General features: G+C 39.0%; 1 protein-coding gene across 3 annotated transcripts in view; it reads left to right on the top strand.

Annotated features, from left to right (window-relative positions):
* ATRN (attractin) overlaps positions 1–25,514 on the top strand; it is a 166,963-nt gene that overhangs the window by 75,019 nt on the left and 66,430 nt on the right. For all 3 annotated transcript variants that reach the window (XM_064382272.1, XM_064382274.1, XM_064382273.1), the window contains exons 8-18: positions 90–333; positions 1,716–1,899; positions 2,639–2,793; positions 4,464–4,548; positions 11,499–11,719; positions 13,365–13,486; positions 14,367–14,505; positions 16,101–16,291; positions 19,351–19,570; positions 21,410–21,595; positions 22,149–22,382. In XM_064382272.1, coding sequence (XP_064238342.1) covers positions 90–333; positions 1,716–1,899; positions 2,639–2,793; positions 4,464–4,548; positions 11,499–11,719; positions 13,365–13,486; positions 14,367–14,505; positions 16,101–16,291; positions 19,351–19,570; positions 21,410–21,595; positions 22,149–22,382 — 1,981 coding nt within the window. The remainder of the gene's footprint in view (positions 1–89; positions 334–1,715; positions 1,900–2,638; positions 2,794–4,463; positions 4,549–11,498; positions 11,720–13,364; positions 13,487–14,366; positions 14,506–16,100; positions 16,292–19,350; positions 19,571–21,409; positions 21,596–22,148; positions 22,383–25,514) is intronic.

Raw genomic sequence — 25,514 nt, 5'->3', positions numbered from 1 at the left:
AATAATTGAGCTTTTGAACTGATGCTTCTCTGTTTTCAGATTTAATCTTTTCAATGTTTTAAATAATTTTGTTTGCATTTTTTTCCTAGGATAAAATTTACATGTATGGAGGAAAAATTGATTCAACAGGGAATGTGACCAATGAGTTGAGAGTTTTTCACATTCATAATGAGTCATGGGTGTTGTTGACCCCTAAGGCAAAGGAGCAGTATGCAGTGGTTGGGCACTCTGCACACATTGTTACACTGAAGAATGGCCGAGTGGTCATGCTGGTCATCTTTGGTCACTGCCCTCTCTATGGATATATAAGCAATGTGCAGGAATATGACTTGGGTAGGTATATCTTTTCTAGTAGATGTCTTTTGAACATCAGATTTAAAACCTCTAAGCTTATCATTTTGACTCTTTAGAAAGATTCAACCTAGTCTTGATTCAGCACTTTATCTTGAAATGTAGTTAAAGTTGGGCTGGGTGTGGTGGCTCATGCCTGTAATCCTAGCACTTTGGGAGGCCGAGGTGGGTGGATTACCTGAGGTCAGGAGTTCAAGACCAGCCTGGCCAATATGACAAAACCCCATCTCTACTAAAAATACAAAAATCAGCTCAACATGGTGGTGGGCACCTGTAATCCCAGCTACTTGGGAGGCTGAGGCAGGAGAATCTCTTGAACCTGGGAGGTGGAGGTTGCAGTGAGCCGAAATTGCACCACTGCACTTCAGCCTGGGGGACAGAGTGATAACTCATCTCAAAACAAACAAACAAATAAAAAACCAAACAAACATAGTTAACATTAATATATTACCAGTAAAATGCAGATTATTGATGCTCCTATGTAATGTGTATTTGTCACTGTCAATTTGGTAAGGAGCCAAAGATGACACAAAATGCTTTGGGTGTTTAAAACGAATAAATAAAAATGATTCAAAACAACGAATATCGAAGAAAAGAAATATTTGCCTAGCCCTTCAGAGATTGGTTTAGTGGAATATGATTTACCCTTTAATATATAATATTTTCTTTGGTTAAATTTCATTGTATCTGCTGTTGTGCAGTAAGAATACCACCTATAATTAACATTTTGTGAAAGTAGGCCTATAAAGTATATCTATATATTGGTCACCAAAGGTTATAGGGAATTCAATGTTCATTTGAGTGGAATCTGAGTATTTTTATTTTATCTATTGAGACAGGATCTTGCTCTGTCACCCAGGTTGGAGTGCAGTAGCACAATCATAGCTCACTACAGCCTTGATGCCCTGTCCTTAAGTGATCCTGTCACCTTAGCCTTCCTAGTAGCTGGGACTACAGGCACGTGCCACCACTCCTGGCTAATTTTTAGTTTTAGTAGAGATGAGATCTTGCTATGTTGCCCAGGCTGGCCAACATAGCAGGCCTCACGTGCTCCTCCCACCTCAGCCTCCCAAAGTGCTGGGATTACACATATGAGCCACCTCGCCTGGCCTTATAAGTCTTTAAATTTAGTTAATTCTTTTCCTACATGGCATATTAGAACATCAGAACATAGAACAGACTGGAATTAAGCCACATGGCTTTGTTATAAGTTTTAGGTGGCTTTCTTTTAAATATAAAGATAAGAAAGTTGTATGTATCAGCTCTCCTGAAATTCCTTTTCATGCTCTAAGCTCTTTGGCCATTTTCATTAGTAGAGAGGAGGAGTCTGCCATGCTTGTCCTTAACTGTTTTTCTTTTTTCAGATAAGAACACGTGGAGTGTATTACACACCCAGGGTGCCCTTGTGCAGGGGGGCTACGGCCACAGCAGTGTTTATGACCACAGGACCAGGGCCCTATACGTTCATGGTGGCTACAAGGCTTTCAGTGCCAATAAGTACCGGCTTGCAGATGATCTCTACAGATATGATGTGGATACCCAGATGTGGTGGGTACTTTTTCTTGAGCTTTCACTTCAAGGTATAAATTCTGTAGTGGCAATTGTTGAGAAAATACTGTGCTTTTTGTTTTCATGCCTGGCAGATAATTCTGTTCAGCATTGTATATAGAGAAATTGGGAAATAAACAGAGGGTAATAAAGTAGCTAGTATTTATTTTGTTGCATTATTTTGTAATCTATAGTAGGTTGGTTAGAAAATGCTTGGAGTTTTTTAACAAATGTAAAGCTAATTTGAGTTATGAAATAATGTAATTATAAAGCAATAGTTTTTATTCTTTTTCCTCACATATTTGATACCCTGCTATGGATACGGTTTTACATTCTGTCTGTCATAAAAATAATCATTTTTATTAGCTATGCAGTACTCCATTATGTGGGTATGCTGAGATTGTGCAGGTGAAAGTTTTGGTTTCTTTCTGTTTTTATCTTATTAAGAAAGCATTATGCATTAAGCTTCTGTTTATATTTCACATGATTTCTGCCCAGAAACTGGGTATTATATAGCCACAGGATATGAAGAATTTAAGGTTCTTAATATATTTTGCCAAAATTCTTAAAGGTCTTTAAAATGTATTGTTGAAAAAGTTGCTTATATGTAGGGAAACATCTGGAAGGATTTGTACATTTGGGTCTGAGGTTAATAAAATGGTTGTTCTTACATTAGCAGATAGATCAATAGTCTTTAAAAACTAACCTTGTATTTATTATTTCTAAATAAACTCAAAAGGACCATTCTTAAGGACAGCCGATTTTTCCGTTACTTGCACACAGCTGTGATAGTGAGTGGAACCATGCTGGTGTTTGGAGGAAACACACACAATGACACATCTATGAGCCATGGTGCCAAATGCTTCTCTTCAGATTTCATGGCCTATGACATTGGTAAGTTTCCCAAAGCCATTTTAGCTTCAGGCATCATTTTGTATATAAGCAACATTTTAAAGGAGACTGAAAATATTGCTAGTTCAAAATGGTCAGGCCATTTGAAAGAGGTCCAAATGATATTTTTTATATTCCTTTGACTAATGTTACACATCTGATCAAAATTATTTCTACATTAAATTCTTTTTTAAATCACTCCTGTTAATTGCTTGAATGCTAATTTTTGAGGCTGAGTTGAGGTGTCTAGTTTCTCTTTTGTAATGTTTTGCCTACCTGGTAGTGTTACAGAGTCGTAACCATCAGCACTGTGTTAAAATTGGTTCATGTATTAGCTTTATCTCATTCCGTAGAAAACTGGTTTCATACATGGTCTTGGTGTGGTAATACACCAGACCAGAAGAGGGCAGTATTTGCTCATGCAAAGCCAATGCGTACCAGATGGTCTCTTTCATAAAAATCATCAGATGTTCATTTTAAACAAATTATTGTTTTTTTGGTCATGGTAAAATACACATAAAATTTACCATCCTAACTATATTTATATGTCTAGTTTGGTGAAATTAAACACATTCATAATATTTTACATCTATCACCACCATCTATCTTCAGAACTTGATCTTCATCTTTTAAGACTGAAACTCTATACCCATTAAACAATAATGTCCCATTTCTTCCTCCTCACAATGCCTGGCAACCACTGTCTGTCTCTGTGATTTTGACTATTCCAAGTCAGACATTCATTTTTAACAGACATTTGTGTGCCAGCCACTGAGTTTGTACATTGAGAAGATCAGAGGAATAACTTAAAGCCCTTAGCTTCAAAGTGGAAGAGGTAGAGAAATGAGCAGACGATAGAATTGTATTTCAGGGTGTTTCACGCTGAAAAGAATGTATGAGAGCACCTCTGAGTACCCATTAAATCATAGAGGGAACACCTTTTTGAGGAGGAGCCATCCCCTCTGGATCCCTGGAGACACTAGGTGTCAGGTGGGTGAAGTTAGGCAGGACTCTCCAGGTAGAGGAAACCCATTTTGCAGAGACATATAGGTGGAAGAGTCCGGCACATATTTAGGGCTCAGAGAGCGAAACACTGAGTGTGAGGTTGGCATAGTATAGTAGCACTCAGCTAGTATTAGATCCAGAAGAGAAGTTGCTAGTATGAGTCATAACAAAGGAAAATTAATCAATCTAGGGGATCTAGGAAGGGACTTTTTAAAAATTAGATAACATTTAAATTTTTTGCTATTTTATTTTCTACCTGTATTTTTCCATTTTAGCTACTACATTTGAGCATGTCAATATAGAAAAAAGTGGAAAATAATTATGAAACCCATATGTTTTGTTGACATAAGCTTTGTAGAATATAAAATTTGCTTGCTTTAAAAAACATTTTGGTGGATCAGACTGATAGGCAGTCGGGTGAGTGATCCAGATGTCATGGATTTTGGGCGTGTTTGCTAGTTAGAATTGCAGTATGATCCCACCTTTCTTCCATGCCCTGTTGCTCTGCTGCTGCTGCATTTTAACCCAGAAATATTGCTGTAACTGAGAAAATTGAGAGGCATGTTTTATGAAGTTCCCTTTGTTGTAGTCTTCTTCCCAAAGAAAATGTCAGGTCCTGTTGATTAGAAATGGTAATCCCTTCTGAAATATGTTTTTCTTTCTCCTAGCCTGTGACCGCTGGTCAGTGCTTCCCAGACCTGATCTTCACCATGATGTCAACAGATTTGGCCATTCAGCAGTCTTACACAACAGGTAATTGGAGAAGTGCTTGCTCTTTTTCTTTTGTGTTTAAAATGAAAATGAAGTAAAGGGAATTGGACTTACATATTATTCCCAAGATTCCCTCATCCCAGTAGATTTTTTACAAGATTATGTGGGTATAAATTTTCTGATTTATGTTTAAAATATTTGATATGGATATGAATTACTTCAAATGGTGTGTTTATTGATCCAGTTTTCTTAGCACACAAGAGTGTGAGTGTGCTGTTTGGTGTGGTCTGAGTGCCTGGGGCAACAAAATTTACGTGCATGTCATTGTCTTATGCCCTCTGTTATTATTTGTGGTACTTAGGTTGTCAAGTTTCTAGTAGTTGTATCTGAATCATAAGAAGTTTGGAAAAAAGGAGAGAGGGCACTTCAGATGGGGGATAAGGTGGGAGAACAGAGGTGGAGAGATTGTGAAGCTTAATATAAATCAAGCCCTTAGGCTCTGGATAATCAGAAATCTGCAGTTCATTGCTTTGTATCACTCGAAAATGCCTGGCCCAAACTACCAGAGCTCTTCAAAAAATCAGTGCTTGGAGAAGTCTCAGTTAAATAAGGGAGATTCAGAGTGGCCACTCTACTTGTTCCTTACAGTATGCTTTAAAGATTTTTAAGAAGTTAAACAGCCTAATCATGTTATTAATTTTTCTCATTCAGTTTCTGCTGTTATTACTGCTGTCTACTTTCCCTTTTAAAATTCTAAGCCATATAAATCCTAAGGATGTTTAAGTGTTATAATGCCTGTATCATGTTAGAATTCTTTCAGCTTTTGAGATTTCTGTCGTAATGATGAAAGACAGATGAGGTAATTTAACTTACATTAGGAAAGATGAAAGCCTGGGCATGGTGGCTCATGCCTGTAATCCTAGCATTTTGGAAGGCCCAGGCTGGCAAATCACTTGAGCCCAGGAGTTGGAGACCAGCCTGGCCAACATGGTGAAACCCTCATGTCTACTAAAAATACAAAAAAATTAGCCGGGCATGGTGGCAGGAGCCTATAATCCCAGCTACTCAGGAGGCTGAGGCAGAAGAATCACTTGAACTCAGGAGGCAGAGATTGCAGTGAGCCGAGATTGTGCCACTGCATTCCAGCCTGGGCGACAGAGCGAGACTCCATCTCAAAAAAAAAAAAAAAAGCAAAGGTGAGAAAGTGACATATTTTGGAGATGTTGTGAAGGAAGAGTTGACACAATTTAGGAACTAGCTACTAGGAAAAAGTGCTATCTTTATAAGGTAATTATTTAGTTTTTTAGCAATGTATATGGTTTTACTATGAGAACATTTGACAGAGACTAAAATGGAGGGATATCTGGCCACCTTGATCTTTTGAAGTATTATTGTAAATCATAATCTGGAATTTCCTCAGTACAGAAGACTCTTAAAGCTTTCTAGCAAGTGCCTCTTGAGATTTTCATCTGAAATGCAGTGGGACCATTTTGTCATTTTCTTGCCTGTGGGAGCCTGGCATCAGCTGTCTTCATTTTTGTGTTCCTAGTGTTCTCCTAGCACAGGATTTGGCACATAATAAACATTTGCTAAATGGGAGGTATTAGTACAGTAATAACTAGCAAACCAATGAATCTTTTATAAAACATTCTCAGGTTTTATTTGAACTCAGAGGAGAGAGAAATTGTGACTTTGACATAAAATGTAGTTTATCCGCGAGTCAGAATTGGGAATGCCTTGCCTGAGTTGTAATGTTTTTATTTTTATGTGATTCCAGTGGTGTGTTTGAACCCTGATATGTGAGTATCTGTATGTGTGAGGCAGGATTGGGTAGGCAGCAGGGGATCCTGAGGGAGGCCATGTACTAAAAGGCCATAGTTTTGGTTTAATTTTATGAAATAATTTACTGAAAATAAACTTTAATTCACATTGTTTCTTCATATTTTAAGTTGATCAACAACATTGGGTGAGCTGTGCCTTCCTTGGTTGTCACTGAGGTTTTGAGGGAGGCAGGAAGAAGGTGGAGAGATGGCTGTGACGCAGCAGTGTGGCAGGAGATGCAGCTGTGCCTCTCCGTTGCCTGCTACATGGGTCTCTGAGGGACTCTCCCTAACTTTGCAGAGCCCCTGTGCAACCAAATGTATTCACAATTGCTGAGAACACCAACTGTACTGAAAAGAGGAGGTTACTTAATTGGTTTGAGCAACAAATTAACTAGTTGAATCCAGCCTGCTTAATGTGGTAGTGAGTAAGCTGATAGCAAGATTAAAAATGAAAACTGATATTCATTTTTTAGTTTTTGAAATCTACAGTAGATATTTCAGATTAGGCCAGGCATGGTGGCTTATGCCTGTTATCCCAGCACTTTGGGAGTCCAAGGCAGGAGGATTGCTTGAGCCCAGGAGTTTGAGGCTGCAGTGAGCTATGATGGAACCACTGCATTCTAGCCTGGGTGACAGAGTGAGACCCTGACTCAAAAAAGTATATATTTCAGATTATAATTTATTTTCATTATTCACAACTCTATAAAGTAACTATAAACACTGAATTTGTGAATATTGAATTATTGCTTCTAGGGGAAATACAGGGTTATGTTTCTGTAAACCTCTGATGACAACATTTTCATCAACCAGTCAGTATATATAACTTTCTTTGATGTGTGTTTTTATTTAAAAACATCTTATTTAATATATATTCTTGATTTATTAACACTGAGCTCGCAGCCAACAGCACTTTAACTCATGCCTGAACAAAGCTTATGTAACACATGTATTTTCTCAGTAAGGCTCTTCATAGCCTTCTTACACTTCTTACACTAGACAGCACTTCACCACCGCATGGGGGGCCATTTCAACAGTAAAAGTACTAACATAAGGCACAAAATGCAAAAAACACGGCACTAGATACATCATGGAAGTGACATGTTTGTAGTATGACAGTTGAAACAAGAAGGGAGAGCATCTCCTTGTTTGACTTTAGGAATATGCATGTTTGTCAGCTCAAATTTTTTGCCATTCTGTGCATACCTGCTAGTAAATGATCATGAAACTATTGCAAGTTTTGATTTTGGAGTTAGAAATGGATTTTATAAGTAGGTGAATTTGCAAATATGGAATCTATAAATATGGTCATGTGTCACTGAATGATAAGGATACGTTCTGAGAAATGCATCCTTAGGTAATTTCATCATTGTACAAACATCACAGAGTGTACTTACACAAACCTAGGCTACACATCTAGGCAATATGGTATGGCTTGTTGCTCCTAGCTGCAAGCCTGTGCAGCATGTTACTATACTGATTACTGTAGGTCATTATGATGCAATGGTAAGTATTTGTGTGTCCAAACATATCTAAATGTAGAGAAGGTACAGTAAAAATACAGTATGAAAGATGAAAAATTATACACCTGTACAGGCCATTACCATGAAGGGAGGGAGTATGCAGGACTGGAAGTTGTTCTGGGAGGTCAGTGAGTGAGTGGTAAGTGCATGTGAAGGCCTAGGATATTACTGTACACTACTGTAGACTTTGTAAACACTGTACACTTAAGCTACACTAAATTTATTTAAAACTTTTCTTCAGTAATAAATTAACCTTAGCTTACTAGATGACAACCATCATATGTGCCATTCATCATTGACAGAAACATTGTTAGTGGCACCACATAAATAGAATGAGGATTGGCTGTCTTTTAAAGATGAAGACTTAATTTTTAAAACACAACCCCTATACAGTTATCACACATTTAAAGTTAATAATTCTCTAAGCCAAGGGGTGGTGGCTCACGCCTGTAATCCCAGCACTTTGCGGGGGCCAAGGCAGGAGGATTGCTTGAGCCCTGCTGATTGCAGGAGTTCAACACCAGCCTGGGCAACACAGCAAGACCTCATCTCTACTAGAAATACAAAAATTAGCTGGGCATGGCAGCACGTGCCTGTTGTCCCAACTACTCAGGAGGTTGAGGTGGGAGGATTACTTGAGCCCAGGAATTTGAGGTTGCAGTGAACTATGATGGTGTTGTTGCACTCCAGCCTGGGTGACAGAGCAAGACTCCATCTCAAAAAAAAAAAAGTTATTCTTTAGTATCTCTCAGTGTCCATTCAGTGTTTACATCTCCTAATTGTCTCAATTTTTTTAAAAAAAGTTTAATTTGTTCAACTCGGAATCCAAATAAGATCCATATGTTACAACTGATTAAAATGTCTCTGAAGTTTCTCTTGATCTGTAGGGTCCCCATCCATCATTTTCACCCTTATTTGTAAGAGAAACTGGGTCGTTTGTCCTGTAGAGCTCACTGTAGTCCAGATTTTGACTTATTTTTGAGACAGATTCTTGCTCTGTCACCCAGGTGGGAGTGCAATAGCGCAATCTCAGCTCACTGCAACCTCCCCTTCCTGAGTTCAAGTAATTCTTCTGCCTCAGCCTCCCGAGTAGCTGGGATTTCAGGCACCCACCACTATACCCAGCTAATTTTTGTATTTTTAGTAGAGATGGGATTTCACCACATTGGCAAGTCTTGTCTCAAACCCCTGACCTCAGATGATCCGCCTGCCTTGGCCTCCCAAAGTGCTGGGATTATAGGTGTGAGCCACCGTGCCCGACCCAGATTTTGATTATTGTATCCAGGGCTTTCATATAACATATTGGTCTCTCTCCTAAACTTCCTATAAATTAGCTTGATCAGATTAACTTCACTGTTTTGGCAAGATCACTTCATAGGGTTGTTTCTTTTCCTTTATTTTCCAATTTTCAAAAATAATGAACTGATTTCTTAGCATTGTCCAAAGGTGACAAATTAGGTTTCTTTTCAGGGGGTGGGAGACATATATCATTATGAACTCATGGATTTAAAAATATTTCATGTGTTTCGATCTATTATAGTTTGTATTTTTATTACATTTCAAACATTTTCCATCTTTAGCCAGTGAGGGCATCTTTATGTTAGTTATAAGCTTTTGAGCTGATCGGCTACTACTGCAGTCTTCCTTTCTTTTCACTGTAACAAGATCTGCTAGACTCATTGTGAACATTTCTTCATCCAGACATGAAATTTGTTTTTTCTCTAAAAAGTTCTAGTTTTAAAAGGGTGAAAGGAGGGGGAAAGAATGGTATTTAGATACCCACACTCTAAGCACTAGTTGTATTCATTGCTACTGGGTGGGCCATTTGTTTCTAGGTCTTTTAAGAAGACAGGTTAAAGAGAAACTAGCGTTCTTGTTTTTAAAAAGGAAAATGAATTATGTATACACGTTTGTGTGTTTGACCTTCTTGTTCCCTCAATAGATAAATGGCTACATTCTTTGAATACTTTTCTCTGCATTCCATTCCCCCCCCCATGTAACACTATATACTGAAGATCACTTCATAGAAGTATGTAGAAATTTTCCTCATTCCTTTTACATCTGCCAAATATTTCATTATGTGGATGTACTATAGTTTATCGTATCCCCAATTGATGGACATTTGTGGCTGTTTGAGTCTTTCGCTATTATCATTAACCCATTTATGACTAGTGTTCCATTATTTGAACACTAAGCTTGTGGGAGTTATTTATATTTTACTGCTCAAGGTCATCACCAAGATCTGAGTTTTCACAAAAAAATTTACCCTCTAGCATAAATGGGTTAATGCTGTAGTGAATAGCCTCATGTGTACTTCTTTTTGTATTTTTGGTATTCTGTCATTGTGATAGACCTCTAGAAATGTGATTTCAGGCTCAAAAAGCAAGTGCATAGTTTTGTTAGAGCTTGCCAAATCCCGCCGTAGGCTGCACCATTTTACATGCCCAGCAGTAGTATCTGAGAGTACCTGTTGCTCCACAGTCTCACCAATCCATATATTGTCAAATTTTTGTGCTTTTTTATTTGCTAGTCTTATAGGTGAGAAATGCTACCTTAGTATATTTTTAATTTGCATTTTTCTTACGCTGAAATTAGAACATCTTATATGTTTAAGGTCATTTGCATTTTTTCCCTGCAAACTGGCTAAAGCCCCCCTCTATGTTAGGGATAGTTCTTTTCCTATAAGTTGTAAGTCTTTTTTTCAGAGCATATCGTTTAGTTTTTTACTTTGCATATAGCATTATTTTCATGTAAAAAGTTTTTAATTCATATAACTAGATTGTTCAATCTTTTTTTCTCTACCTTTTGGATTTTAAGTCATTTTTTTTCCCACTCTCAGGTTATAGAGAAATTCACCCATTCTTCTAGCGCTTGTGTGGTTTCTTTTTTTCAGAAGGTGCTCTGATCCATGGGGACTTTATCCTGGTATATAGAGGAATAGATGCAGTTTTATCTTTTTCCATATGTTTAATAATCTTGATACCATTTAGTGAAAAGACCATCTTTTCCCACTCATTTGAGATGCCACTTTTACTGTGTACCCAAATGTACATGTGTATGCTTTTATCTGTTAATGATTGAGCTCATTTATGAACCAGTACGACACAGCTTTAATTACAGAGGCTTTTAGCTGTGCTTTAAATTGGTACATTTTTATTTTTAATATTTAAAAAATGAAGATATAGAATTGCTGTTTAGCATTAAAAGATGTTAGCATATTCTGACATTAAAATTTTCCAGGAACTCATGGTTAAAAGTCACCAGCCTATGATGAGAACTTTTTAATACAGTAGCTGTGAAGAGTAGGCAGCTTATTGGAACTATTCTGGGTGATTATAGGCCAGGATAAAAAGATGGAATTTAGAAAGGAAGGGAATAAGAATGGTTTTTAAGACCTTGAAAGATAATTTATGTAAGATTTGTTTGAAAATTGTCCATAAAAAGTGTATCATGATAGCTGGATGTGATGGTGTGTTCCTGTAGTTCCAGCTACTTGGGAGGCTGAGGCGAGAGGATCTCTTGAACCCAGGAGTTTGAGACCAGCCTGGGCAACAGAGTAAGACCCTGTCTCTTAAAAAAACAAAAAAGTATAGCATGCAATTGTTATCTAAGTCTCTGGTAAATTTCTTCTCTCCCTTTTTCCTCTTAGCACCATGTTTGTGTTTGGTGGTTTCAATAGTCTCCTCCTCAGTGACATCCTGGTATTCACCTTGGAACAGTGTGATGTACACCGGAGTGAAGCCGCTTGTTTAGCAGCAGGACCTGGTATCCGGTGTGTGTGGGACACAGGGTCGTCTCAGTGTATCTCATGGGAGCTGGCAACTGATGAACAAGAGGAAAAGTTAAAATCAGAATGTTTTTCCCAAAGAAGTATGTTTTTTTCCTCTACTTAGATTTTAATGAATTTGAGACCTCATTTTATCTGAATTATGAAGGAACTTAGCATATATACACTTTTTATGTTCTCCTTATTATCCAAAATTATTCAGTAATAACTTGTACAAAGCATTTCTGGATATTTGAAAATTGGTTTGTAAACATCTCGGATGGGAATATGCCATATGGCTCCTAGAAGGTCTGTGAATGATGGAGACGTAACCTTCTTGGCATTGCATAGGCTTTGCCTACTGACTCCAGATCCTGGCTGCAGTTGTTCTGAGGCAGTGCCATCTGGCAGAACTTTATTTTTGATGATGGAAATGTTCCGTGTCTGGACCGTCCTAATATTGTAGCCACTATCCACATGGGGCTATCAAATACTCGAAATGTAGCTAGCGTGACTGAAGAACTGAATTTTTAATTTAATTTAATTTTAATTTAGAAAACATTTGTGACTACTGGTTGCTATATTGGATACAGATCTAACATTAAGGATGAAATTAGGAGAGTCAGCCCAGAAAAGCCATGTTGAAGTAAATTTTTTGGTGGAGAGAAGGAGAGCTGCTTTCCTTGCAGAGTATTTTTGTCTAGCTTCTCTAGTTGGATACATATCAAGACAGACAGTTACTGAGGATGGGTAGTGATCCCTCTTCTAGAACCTCCCCTCATGGTTTCCAAGCTGGTTTCTTCCTTCTGCCTGCTTTGCTTCCTGTCCTATATTGCTGAGACATAGAGAACAATACAATACAGTGAAGTGATGTATAAAAAAGTTCTATTTTATTTTATTTTGAGACAGAGTCTCACTCTGTTGCTCAGGCTGGAGTACAGCAGTGCAATCTCAGCTCACTATAACCTCTGCCTCCCAGGTTCAAGTGATTCTCGTGCCTCAGCCTGTAATCCCTGAATAGCTGAGATTACAGTCACCTGCCACCAAACCCAGCTAATTTTTGTATTTTTAATAGAAACAGGAGTTTCACCATGTTGGCCAGGCTGGTCTTGAACTCCTGACCTCAGGTGATCTGCCCACCACGGCCTCCCAAAGTGTTGGGATTACAGGTGTGAGCTACTGTGCATTGCCAGAAAATTCTTTAAAAGTAAGAATGTTTTCTCTATAAGATATTTATTTACACCAATTAATTTAAAGTATGTTGGCTGCATTTCTTATTAGTAGAATTGGTGTTGCAGTTAACTTGAGAGTTATGATGGATAGAAGCAGCTTTCATTCCTGTGCCCAAATTAGCCTTGCATTTATAACTAGGAGGAATGACTTGGTCTCCTACAATATTTTGGCTCCTGGGCTGTTTTGATGTTCATTATATTACTAATTGATTTTTTATTTTTTTGGAAAGAAAAATATTCAAAGAACCAGAATTTACTTTCATTATATCTTATAGTTGTTAAATTAACCTATTCTTGTTTTTTACTTTCTGTGTACTTCTTTTTTTGGGTACAAAACTATTTCTTTAGATTGTCTATTTCTAAATATTATTTTAACCAGAACATACCAAATATATTTTCCTGCCAATTTCACTCTTCATTTTACTTCTTAACGATTGTTAAAATTTTTTTTAACTTCAGTCTCTGATTGTGCTCAACTGAAGCTGTACAAGTTGATGAGATTTTCTTTTCTTTATAGCTCTTGACCATGACAGATGTGACCAGCACACGGATTGTTACAGCTGCACAGCCAACACCAATGACTGCCACTGGTGCAATGACCATTGTGTCCCTAGGAACCACAGCTGCACGGAAGGCCAGGTCAGAGACTGTTTCTTGACGATTTCAGAAAAATCCTGATTTGTCATAGGTTTAGCTTTTATAGTGTATATGATATAAATAATGGCTCAGAGTTATTTTTCAAATAGGTTTAGATTTGGATTTTATTGTCCCTGAGGTTTTCCTTTAGGAAGAGATGCTCTATACATCTTAATTCCAAGGGTCCTACTAGCCCTGGGGGGGATTTGTGTGTTGTGTTTTAGAAGAAGGTAAGGCTGTTGTCCCTGGGCATGGCCGTGACTAAGTACTGGATCCTCGGTTTGTGGCATCTAATAGTGACCTCACTTTACCAGTGCTAGGTTTTGGTAGCAAGTTAGGGCTTGAGACTGAGAGTGAGTCAGAGATATAGCGGCCCATATTGAACTGTCGAAATGACAGACTGCAAAATCTCCTTGTCTTATATCTTGTTTTGGCATAACTTCACTGCTCATCCTATATAGATTTTTTAATTGAAGTTATAAGATGACCCAGGCTTTTATAGTTTTTGACAACTTTCAAGACTTTTTCTGTCAGTCTCATGTAGTTCTTAAAATAGAAAACTTTCAGACTTTTGAAGGGAGCATTTGAAAATAGCAAGTTCAACATTCCCGTTTTACAGATGACCAGGTTGAGGTATGGTATTTAAAAGAGTGGGCTGCTTCCTTGCCAGTTAAAAACATGTCCTTAAGCAGAACATTCCATTGCACTGTTCCTACTGCAGAGCTGCTGCATCTTATTTGCTTACTTATTTATTTATCTCTCTCTCTATTTATTTGCGGTTTGCTTCCTCAATTAGATTTTGTTGTCTATAGTATCCTATTGGTCCTCATCATAAGTTCTCTCTGTGGATACAAGAGAAAAGCTTTTGTCCACTGTGTTCTAGATCTCCATTTCCAGGTATGAGAATTGCCCCAAGGATAACCCCATGTACTACTGTAACAAGAAGACCAGCTGCAGGAGCTGTGCCCTGGACCAGAACTGCCAGTGGGAGCCCCGGAATCAGGAGTGCATTGCCCTGCCTGGTAGGCCTTGCAGGATCATCTTGGTGTGTGTGGGTCCAAGACTTCACCCCACTTTCCCCAACAATGTGCAGCCTAGGTTGAATTTAGCAAAGGGGAAAAGCTAATTCTGTCCATTCATCCCCACACCAGTATGATGAGGTTTTTTGTTTTTAACTAAAATGTAGTTAAGTATTTGCTCCTATTGTCCTTTGAAATAAAGTGAAACATCCTTCACTGCTCTGGAGAATTGAGTGACAGCTTGGTTTTGTATCACTGAGTTGGCTCCTTGCCTCTTCCTCATCCACCTTCGATAACCTGGGACTAGAAAACAGTGTCTCAGCAGCCAGTCTGCTGAGCACTTTATGGAGAGTACTTCTTATTAACCACGGGGATTTGATTGTTGGCACCTACTTATGGGCCTCCTCTGAGAAGGACAGGATAGATACTTCCGTCAGTAGCACCTTCTTGGGGTGATCTCCAGCCCTGAAAACCTCAACATATGCTACTTCTGAGGTTCAGGATAATGAGTTCAGGGCCTGAGACCAGCCAGCCATGACCAAACCACTGTGATATATTTGTTCAACCGGGATGATCCAGGAAGGGGAACTTCCTTGACTCTGCACAACATCTGACCATGTTCAGGGAAGTTGGCTTGAACTAAGCCCTTTTTGAATGTCCCTTGGAAGTTTTTGATTCAGCTTGTAGAATGGGACTCTTTTTCTTTATCTCGGTGTGTCTTAAACTTTAATGTATAGGAAAACACCTGGGAATCTTGCTAAAAGGCATATTCTGGTGCAAGCATGGGGTGGGGCCGAGAGTGTGCATTTCATCTAGTCGACAGTGCTACACTGTGAGGAGCAAGTCTTTGTCTGTTCCTAAATAATCTCTTTCCCATGCTACCTTTCATTTATCTCAGTGACTGTTACTGTTAATGAGCGTTGTTGATGTCTCCAAGGTACTTTGTTTCTGGTGAAGTTGCTTTGTTCTTTCACTGTCTTCCAGGAAGCATTCATAGCTTCTGTGCAGTACATTGTGTGGGTTCAGGATGATCACAGGTGGCAGATTACAAGCTTGCCTTGTATGCTATAGCCATATCACTTGGGTTGTGTCCCAAAAAGGACATCTTACTTCGCTTTTGGGATGCTTTGTACACTTGATTGTACCTTCCACCTAATGATATGAAAACAGTGCAGCTTTTGGAGACTATAGATTTATTAATTCCTCAATTCATTTCCATTCTTGCAGTTTTTACCTGAGCCTTCTAGTATGCATATTCATTTGTCTGCTCTTCACTTAGGATTTTAGTTTTCTAATTTTTCTTCAGAAGGAGGTATACCAGTCTAATACTGGCACCAAACTGGTGTTTTCCTCTAAGATATAGGAGAAGTGACCTCAGTGCTTTTTACGATCCAGGAGATATGACCAGTAAACATTTTTAAATTCTTTTATTCTGCATTTGGTCCTTAATAATGTGTCAGAGGCTCCCACATCCTAATGAAGTACCTGGAATTTAAATTAGAAAGGCCATTTTGGTATTCAATAATTTGAACTAATAATATAGTAGTTTTGTCTGATTTCTAAAACTTTCTTTTTTTCTCTTCTCCCCTTAATGAAAGAAAATATCTGTGGCATTGGCTGGCATTTGGTTGGAAACTCATGTTTGAAAATTACTACTGCCAAGGAGAATTATGACAATGCTAAATTATTCTGTAGGAACCACAATGCCTTTTTGGCTTCTCTTACAACCCAGAAGAAAGTAGAATTTGTTCTTAAACAACTGCGAATAATGCAGTCATCTCAGAGCATGGTGAGTTAAAATCCTCAAATTTTAAGTTTTCTGATATTCACCTTTCTACCAGTGGCATGACTGCAGCTTGCATGTGGAAGGCTGTGGACATGCGTGATGTGCTCGGCAAGAGGAAGATGCTGGCAAATGCAGCCTGAGGGACTGTGGGGCTGCGCTGTCAGAGTCTTTTCCTCTAATGCCTTGTTTATCTGGAAGTTTTTAATACTTTGTATATATAAGATCTGTGAATAATTATATAGGGGATGAATTCTAACATGTATATGTGCACATACTCTGGTAACATCAGTAGAGATTTCATACCTGCTTTACCTCAATTCTGCTAGGGGAGAAGGGAGAGGTCACTGCTAATTAGCTAGGTTGGATTAAGCCACCTGAGTTCCTTGGAGTTAAGGTATTATAATAGTGCATAATACTGTATAATTACCACTAAGAAATGTGCATCTCCTTGGGTTTTTAATAGCTCAGCCATCTCAGAACAAGAGGGCACCTTCGTGTCAAGAGTTTCTGAGCTCAGAAAGGCTCAGGTTCTCTTCCTGTCCACCTGGTGCTCTCAGGCGGCTTATAGTCGATATTCCATGATCACATTTTGACATTTTTAGTCCGGAGTCATAAACTGTGATCCTACCCTCAGTTAAGTAGACTCAAAGAACAAAGCTCCTTTAGCAGTGTCAGCTGTGGTACAGAAATGTTTAGTGTAAATGTTCTTGTCAAGCAGGGAGGAGTTGAGGACACACTTCCTTGGGTACAGCCTTCTTCATGTGAAGGTATAGAAATGTGGCCTGGGTCTTGGCTGCGTTGGCCTTCGTGTGCTGCCTATAGGGCCATTCTGAGACTGGTAGGAGGTTCTCTGTATTTACTTTTCTCCAATTAGTCCCATTCTTCAGTGTGACTTTGATAGGGTATGGAATAGGGTATGGACATTTAAACATTGTTGATGCATTCTTAGTGTGTTTACCTCAGGCTACGGTGAACACACTTGGTATTTCATAATATTTTGATAGCTTTTTCAGATTTCAGAATCTCCATTGGAGACTGTCTCTGTTGTTTCTTTTCCCACCTCCAAATGTGGGTCTCTTTCAGCATTCCATCCTCGGCTGGCAGCTGACCTTTCCTATAGTCATTCACTCTCTCAGAAAATGATTGGTGTCCAGCTTTGCTCATTATCCTGGCATCTCTAACAATGACTCTTGAGTCCACAGAAGCTAGAAAGGTTCAACCAGTGGCCACAGATATACTTCTAGTACCTTTTTCTCTCTTCCTTAGGTTATTCTAACTCTAAATGTTTCCTGGTATTCTAATCTGCTGTGACCACATTTATGAAACAGAAATTCACAGTCTTAATGACAAGACTGACAGATGAGCGACAACTGAAGTGTAATGTCCTTCCACAGCTAGATGTACCCAGTCAGTACAGCCCAGATTTTTATGGAAAAAAAGGCAAGGGCACCCAGCCTAGCCTTTAGGACAGTTACTGGCTGGTAGGAAGCTGTAAGAAGGTGACACCTGAAGGTGAGAAGGAGTGAATTAGGATGTCAAAGAGGGAACAGCTTCCTGTGCATTAATTAGTGCCCCAACGTGTGAGATGTAGAGGGAGATGATTAAGGGAATGGCTCTTTGAGTGAGCTGCAGGTAAATTTGTGTGGCTGGCTGCAGGCTGGATGGGATGGGATTGTTATAATTGGGCCTCAAGAAGGGACCAAGGCCAGTCCCTGAGAGGCTGTGGCTACAATAATAATGGATTTGGATTTTATCATGAAGACAAAAAAATTATTGAAGGGCCTTTAAAAATTATTTTTAATTTTCTTTCTTTCTTTTGGAACTATTTTTTTTAGGTCTCCTATTAGGCATGTATATGTTTTCCTCTCAAAAATGGACATAGGCCAGGTGTGGTGGCTTATGCCTATAATGCCAGCACTTCGGAAGGCCAAGGCAGGAGGATTGCTTGAGCCCAGGAGTTCAAGACTAGCCTGGGCAACATAGAGAGACCCCATCTCTACAAAAAGCTTTTTAAAAAAATTAGCCGGGTATGGTGGCACATGCCTGTAGTTCTAGCTACTTGGGAGGCTGAGGCAAGAGGGTTGCTTGAGTCCAGGGGTTTGAGGCTGCAGTGAGCCATGATCATGTCATTGCACTCCAGCACAGGAAACAGAGCAAGACCCTGTCTCAAAAGAAAACAAAGAGTGGGGGAGATACAGTATATCTTTTGTTTTATAACTACCAAAATTAGGAATACTTATCATTTCTGGGCTAAACTTTATATTTTGATTTTTAAAACTTTTTAAAAATTGCAATGAGAAGGAAATTTCAGAAAAGCAGAAGACAGATTTTCCCAGGTGTCACTGTCCTATTAATTCCCTATAAAATCCAGTGCCAGGGTGGTTGAATGGATAAAGCAAATGTGGTATAAGTTGAATATCCCTTATCTAAAATGCTTGGGACAAGGAGTGTTTTGAATTTTCGAATATTTTCATTATACTAACCAGTTCAGCATCCTTAATCTGGAAATCCAAAGTGTTCTGATGAACATTTTCCTTCAGCATCATGTTGGCACTCAAAAGTTTTAGATTTTGGAGGGTTTTGGATTTCGGATTAGGGATCCTCGGCCTGTGTTTGGGGATAGCCTCATAGCATTTGTCATAGGATATTGACATTTCAGAACTTGATTATTGCTTTGCTATAATTTCTGTGAATTTTTTGATGTATTATCTTCTCTGAGCTACATGTTTATCCTTTATAAAATGACTATATTGAAGTGATGATCTATCCTAATCTACCATGGCTGAGTCAAGGGATAGAGAGGTTTTCCTGTGTCTGTGGGGTATACTTGCTGGTTTTTATCTAGAAGCTTGTTTTGGTCAAGATGTTGGTTGTATTCAGGCCATGCATGGTGGCTCATGCCTGTATTCTCAACACTTTGGGAGGCCGAGGTAGGAGGATTGCTTGAACTCAGGAGTTTGAGACCAGCCAGGGCAACATGGCAAGACTCCATCTCCAGAATTAAAATAAGTAAGTAAAAAAGATGTCAGTTGTATTCATAGTTGTGTGTCTTTTGCCTTTAGTCCAAGCTCACCTTAACCCCATGGGTTGGCCTTCGGAAGATCAATGTGTCCTACTGGTGCTGGGAAGATATGTCTCCATTTACAAATAGTTTACTGCAGTGGATGCCATCTGAGCCCAGTGATGCTGGATTCTGTGGAATTTTATCAGAACCCAATATTCGGGGATTGAAGGCTGCAACCTGCATCAACCCACTCAATGGTAGCGTCTGTGAAAGGCCTGGTAAGTTCACGGGTGAATTAGGTGCTATTCAGAGTTTATCGTGAGAGAAACCATAGGAGTCATAGGTCATTGTTGAGATGTGTGAAAGTAGTCAGGTAACAGATGAAGTATTCATTTCAATCATGCAAAACGGAGTATAACCCAGATTTCAGAAGTGGAAGGAAATATTCTGGGACTCTGAATAGTTTTAATTATAAGCAAAACCAAAAATAACTAACACTACTCAAAGAAACTAATACTCTAATTATTAAACAATGAGATTGATAGGTTTATTGACCAGAAAAAGTATTGAGAATTGCCCTGAAAGGCAAATTTATTGGTGTTGGCAGAAAAATGCTGTGGAAGAAAAAATAAAAAAAGGAAAATAAAAAGAAAAGATTAGTAAAGCAAGCAATTCACTACAGGGACAGTGTTTAGAAAGATAGTGTCAACAGGGAGAAAAATGATGAGAGCAGTTCTGTGACCGAGGTTGGAAGCAACCCAGAACTGCTTTAGAGCTGTGGGAGAGTACTGAGCAGACAGACACTTGGAATAGTTTCACAGCGTTCAGTGTCTCTGGGCTACATTTTGGCTAACTAGAGGCAGGCTGGGGTAGCCGCTGCAGCATGTAAACAACCCAAAATGAACCTCCTCCTCCTGCAGAGGGACTCACAAGCAGTTGGTGGAATTGTGGGTTATTTTGGGAGGCTCGACTCCATTTACATTGTGTCCAGTTTTGGGAAAATACTTTAATTTGTCTGAGGAATACAGAGCTGTAGAAGAGAATTCATACCATTGTAGAAGTCACCTTAAAATATGATTTCTAAACTTCTCTAGGGGAGCTGCCCAGCAGGCTATTGGAATTCTGAATACTTTGGTGAATTTAATGAATGCTGGGATCCTTCTTCCCTTCAAAATTGCAAACATAAGATTTTACATATTCAAGTGGATTGTGAAACCCCTAAAGTTCATCCTGCATCCCCAAATTCTAAGGGGCTTACAGCCCTACTTTTATGGAAAGATTCACTGTTTCCTCATCTTTGTCTTTAATGCTCTAAGAAAATTCATTTTTTGGCTGGGCGCGGTGGCTCACGCCTATAATCCCAGCACTTTGGGAGGCCGAGGCAGGTGGATCACGAGGTCAAGAGATTAAGACCATCCTAGTCAACAAGGTGAAACCCCATCTCTACTAAAAATACAAAAATTAGCTGGGCATGGTGGCGCGCACCTGTAGTCCCAGCTACTCGGGAGGCTGAGGCAGGAGAATTGCTTGAACCCAGGAGGCGGAGGTTGCGGTGAGCCAAGATTGCGCCATTGCACTCCAGACTGAGTAACAAGAGCGAAACTCTGTCTCAAAAAAAAAAAAAAAGAAAATTCATTTTTTCCGCAAGTGTATAAATGCACTTGACTAAACAGTACCAGATGACTTTTATTGTTTTCTATTGTCTTTCACTTAATTGATTTCCTGGTATACTAATGGATCATCACCCACATTTGAAAAGTCTTGGCTGGGTGCGGTGGCTCACACCTGTAATCCTAGTGCTTTGAGAGGCTGAGGTGGGGGGGTCACAAGGTCAGGAGATCGAGACTGTCCTGGCTAACACAGTGAAACCCTGTCTCTACTAAAAATACAAAAAAGTAGCCAGGCATGGTAGCATGTGCCTGTAGTCTCAGCTACTCAAGAGGCTGAGGCAGGAGAATCACTTGAACCTGGGAGGCGGAGGTTACAGTGAGCTGAGATCACACCACTGCACTCTAGCCTGGGTGACAGAGCGAGACTCTGTCTCAAAAAAAGAAAAGTCTTTGACCTTAGCAGACATGTTGGGAGCTCTAAGTGTCTCTCTTGGGTTTCATTCCCAGCAAACCACAGTGCCAAGCAGTGCCGTACGCCATGTGCCTTGAGGACAGCGTGTGGAGAGTGTACCAGTGGCAGCTCTGAGTGCATGTGGTGCAGCAACATGAAGCAGTGTGTGGACTCCAATGCTTACGTGGCCTCCTTCCCTTTTGGCCAGTGTATGGAGTGGTATACGATGAGCAGCTGCCCCCGTAAGTGAAAAAGGGAGCCCTCAGCACTCATACATGCCCTCTTTGTAGGCAACAACTCTGCCATCGGGCAATGCTCTCAGCCTCTGAACACTTTAGAAACAAAACTGAACATGACCTCTGCTCAAACCTGTCCAGAGATTGTCATCAAGACATTGCTGCCTGACAAGACCCTTCATACAGAATTGGGTACATTGACACAGTAAATAAATGTAGGGTAGATCACAGAGTTAGTGTCATATTGCTCAGTCCATGTAATATCTCCATATCTGAATTTCCTAATTATTGTAAAGTAAATACTTTCCAGTATATAACCTCTAAGGTCTCTTTTGCTTTCAGCATCCTGGGATTGAGAGAAGAGGAGGGGTAGTCTCTGTTATGTACTGGGCAAAGTACTGGGCTCTTTAAATTCATTCATTATCTCTTTTAAGTAATCAAGACAGAATAGGATTTTTGACTCATGCCAGTTAAATAGTCTGTTAAAGAAAAATGTAATTTAAATACAGTGAATTCAGATCTACCTGTGATAGTCAATTGCAACTTTTTTTTTTAATAGCTGAAAATTGTTCAGGCTACTGTACCTGTAGTCATTGCTTGGAGCAACCAGGCTGTGGCTGGTGTACTGATCCTAGCAATACTGGCAAAGGAAAATGCATAGAAGGTTCCTATAAAGGACCAGTGAAGATGCCTTCGCAAGCCCCTACAGGAAATTTCTATCCACAGCCCCTGCTCAATTCCAGCATGTGTCTGGAGGACAGCAGATACAACTGGTCTTTCATTCACTGTCCAGGTAAGATGCCTTGCATACCCAAATTCAAGTGTTTCACTACTTATTTATGAAGAATAAAACCTTGAAAGCTGTGTTGTGTATATATAGCTCCCTCTTCTTTGCCCTTTCTCTTCCTCTTAATGGTTGGTATAAGAAGGAATTGACCAGAAGCTGGTCCAAGGCCTGACCTGGACCTGCTGGGAGTGGTGGTGGGTTCCTAAGAAACCAATTCTGAGAAATTATCCTATGATTTGGACTTGAAGTGACCACTCAGCAATGTATCTGTGGACTTCTAGAATAATTGGGAGAGGCTGGGCAGGTGCAAAGACTCCTCCAAGATAAGCGGGCAAGAACTTCTCTAAGAGCCTGTCAGACAGAGCCATTGACAACAGGGCTCTTTGTGAGGACTTTGTAAGGGAAAGGCCACTGTAAACAAAGGAAAAAGGCAAGAGACAGACTGGGGGAGAAAATACCTGCAGTGTATGTAACAACTGATGATCATCCAAAATATGTAAATTCCCACTGTCCAGGGAAAAAATAAAAAGCTAAATGTCAACCCAACAGAAAAAGTGGTTACTGGAGATAAAAAAACCATTCTCAGAAAAGGAAATAGAACAGGAAAATGTAAAATAACACCAGAAACCAGTTTTTTGTCTACTAAACTGGATCAAATTTTCCATGTTCCCTTTTTTCCATACTAAGATTTAGGGGATCTACAATTCTGTTTTTAATCTACTAGGAGTTAACTTTTTAATGAAATATTTAAGTCTGTGCTTTTCCGTTAATATCAAGAATATATCTGGTAAAATGACAACCTGGACAATGGGAACAAATATTTACAAATTATATTTCTAGTAAGAATCTAATGTCCAGAACGCATAACTCTTAAAACTCAACAATAAAAAGACAACCCAATTAAGAAATGGGTAAAGGATTTAAATAGACATATGTCCAGAGAAGAAATACAAATTGCCAATAAGCACATGAAAAGATATTCACTGTCATTCATCATTAGAGAAATGCAAGCCAAAGCCACAATGAGATACCATTTTACACCCACTGAGATGGCTATAATAAAAAAAAACAGGTCATAACAAGTATTGGCAAGGATATGTAGAAATTGGAACTCTCATGCATTGCTGCAAGTTGGCAGGTCCTCAAAAAGTTAAATATAGAGTTATCATATGCCTAGCAATTTTACTTCTAGGTACATACCCAAGAAAATTGAAAACGTATGTCATCCAAAAATTTGTATATAAATGCTCATGCTCATAGCATCATTCTCATAGCATCATGCTGAAAGCAGCATTATTCATAATAAGCAAAAGTGAAAACAACCCAAATACCTATTAGCTGGCTAGTGGATGAACAAAATGTTGTACGTTCATGCAATGTAGTATTATTTGGCAAAAAAAGGAATGAAGTACTGACATATTTTCTGACGTGGATTACCCTAAAAAAACATGCTATGTAAAAGAAGCTAGGTGCAAAAGATTATGCATTGCATGATGCCATTTATATGAAACGTCCAAAGACAGAAGGTAGATGTTTAGTGGTTTCCTAGGGCTGGTCATGGAAACGAAGAATAAAAGGTTTTCTAGAGTAGCTGCACCATTTTATGTTCTCACCAACATCGTATGAAGATTCAGATTTTTCCATGTTCTTGGCAACACTTGTTATTGACCATCTTTTTAATTAAAACTGTTCTAGTGGATGAGAAATGGCATCTCGTTGTTTTGATTTGTATTTTCCTGATAACCAATGAAACTGAACATCAACTTCATTCGTTAGCCTTTTATATATCTTCTTTGGAGAAATATTTATTCAAATTCTTTGCCCATTTTTCAGTTGTGTTGTCTTTTTGTTATTGAGTTGTAAGAATTCCTTATGAATTCTGAAGTCCCTTATTGGATATATTATTTACAAATATTTTCTCCCGTTATATGGGTTTCTTTTCACTTTCTTAATACACCTTTTGAAATAAAAAGTTTTTGGTTTTGATTAAGTTCCATGTATCAGTGTTTTATTTTATCCCATGTGCTTTTTGGTATTGTATCTGGAAAATAAGTGCCCAAGTAAACCAAGATCACATAGATTTGCTTCTAAATTTTCTTTGAAAAGTTTCATAGATTTATGTCTTACATTAGATCCTTGATCCATTTTGAGTTAATTTTTGTGTATGGTGTGAGGTAGGGATCCAAACTCTCTTTTTGCCTGTGGATATGGTCCCTGCACCATTTGTTGAAAAGACTTTTTTTAAATCATTGAATTTTCTTGGAACATTTGTTGCAAATCAGTTGACTGTGAATCTGAGAACTTATTTCCAAGCTTTCATTTCTGTGCTGTTGTCCTGTGTTTCTCCTTTTGCCTGTATTACACTGTTTTGATAACTGTGGTTTCGTGTAAGTTTTGAAATTGTGAAGTCTAAGTCCTCCACCTTTGTTCTTATTTTACAAGACTGTAATAGCTATTCTGGGTTTCTTGCATGTCCATATTAATTTTAGGATAAGCTTGCCATTTTCTGTAACAACAAAAAGCCAACTGGTTTGATAAGGTTTGCATTGAGTCTGTTGACCAATTTGGGGTGTATTGCCTGTTTGTTTGTTTGTTGAGACAGGGTCTCACTCTATCACCCAGGCTGGAGTGCAGTGGTGCTATCTTCCCAGGCTCAAGTGATTCTCCAGCCTTGGCCTCTCTAGTAGCTGGGACTATAGGGTTAGCCAACACACGGCTAATTTTTGTATTTTTTTAGAGACAGGGTTTCGTCATGTTGCCCAGGCTACTCTTGAACTCCTGAGCTCAAAGCAGTCCTCCCGCCTCCACCTCCCAAAGTTCTGGGATTATAGGTGTGAGCCACCATGCCTGGCCCTTGCCATCTTAACAAGTTAAATCTTTCAGCCTATGAACCTGGGATTTCTATTTACCTCTTTACTTTCTTTTAGCATTGTTTTATAGTTTTCAGTGTACATCGTCTTGTTCCTTTTTTAGGGGAAAATAATTCAGTCTTTATTAAATATGATACTGGTTTAGATTTGTTTTAATACATGCCCTTTATTGGGTTGAGAAGGTTTCCTTCTATTCTAGTTTTTTGAGGGTTTGTATAATGAATGAGTACTGGATTTTGTCAAACACTTTTTCTGTGTCTATTTAGAG

The sequence above is a fragment of the Aotus nancymaae genome, unplaced genomic scaffold, assembly GCF_030222135.1.
Source record: "Aotus nancymaae isolate 86718 unplaced genomic scaffold, 86718_ANA_hifiasm-v0.15.2.pri h1tg000029l, whole genome shotgun sequence".
NCBI classification, from domain to species: Eukaryota; Metazoa; Chordata; class Mammalia; order Primates; family Aotidae; genus Aotus; species Aotus nancymaae.
This window is presented reverse-complemented; position numbering and strand designations above follow the sequence as displayed.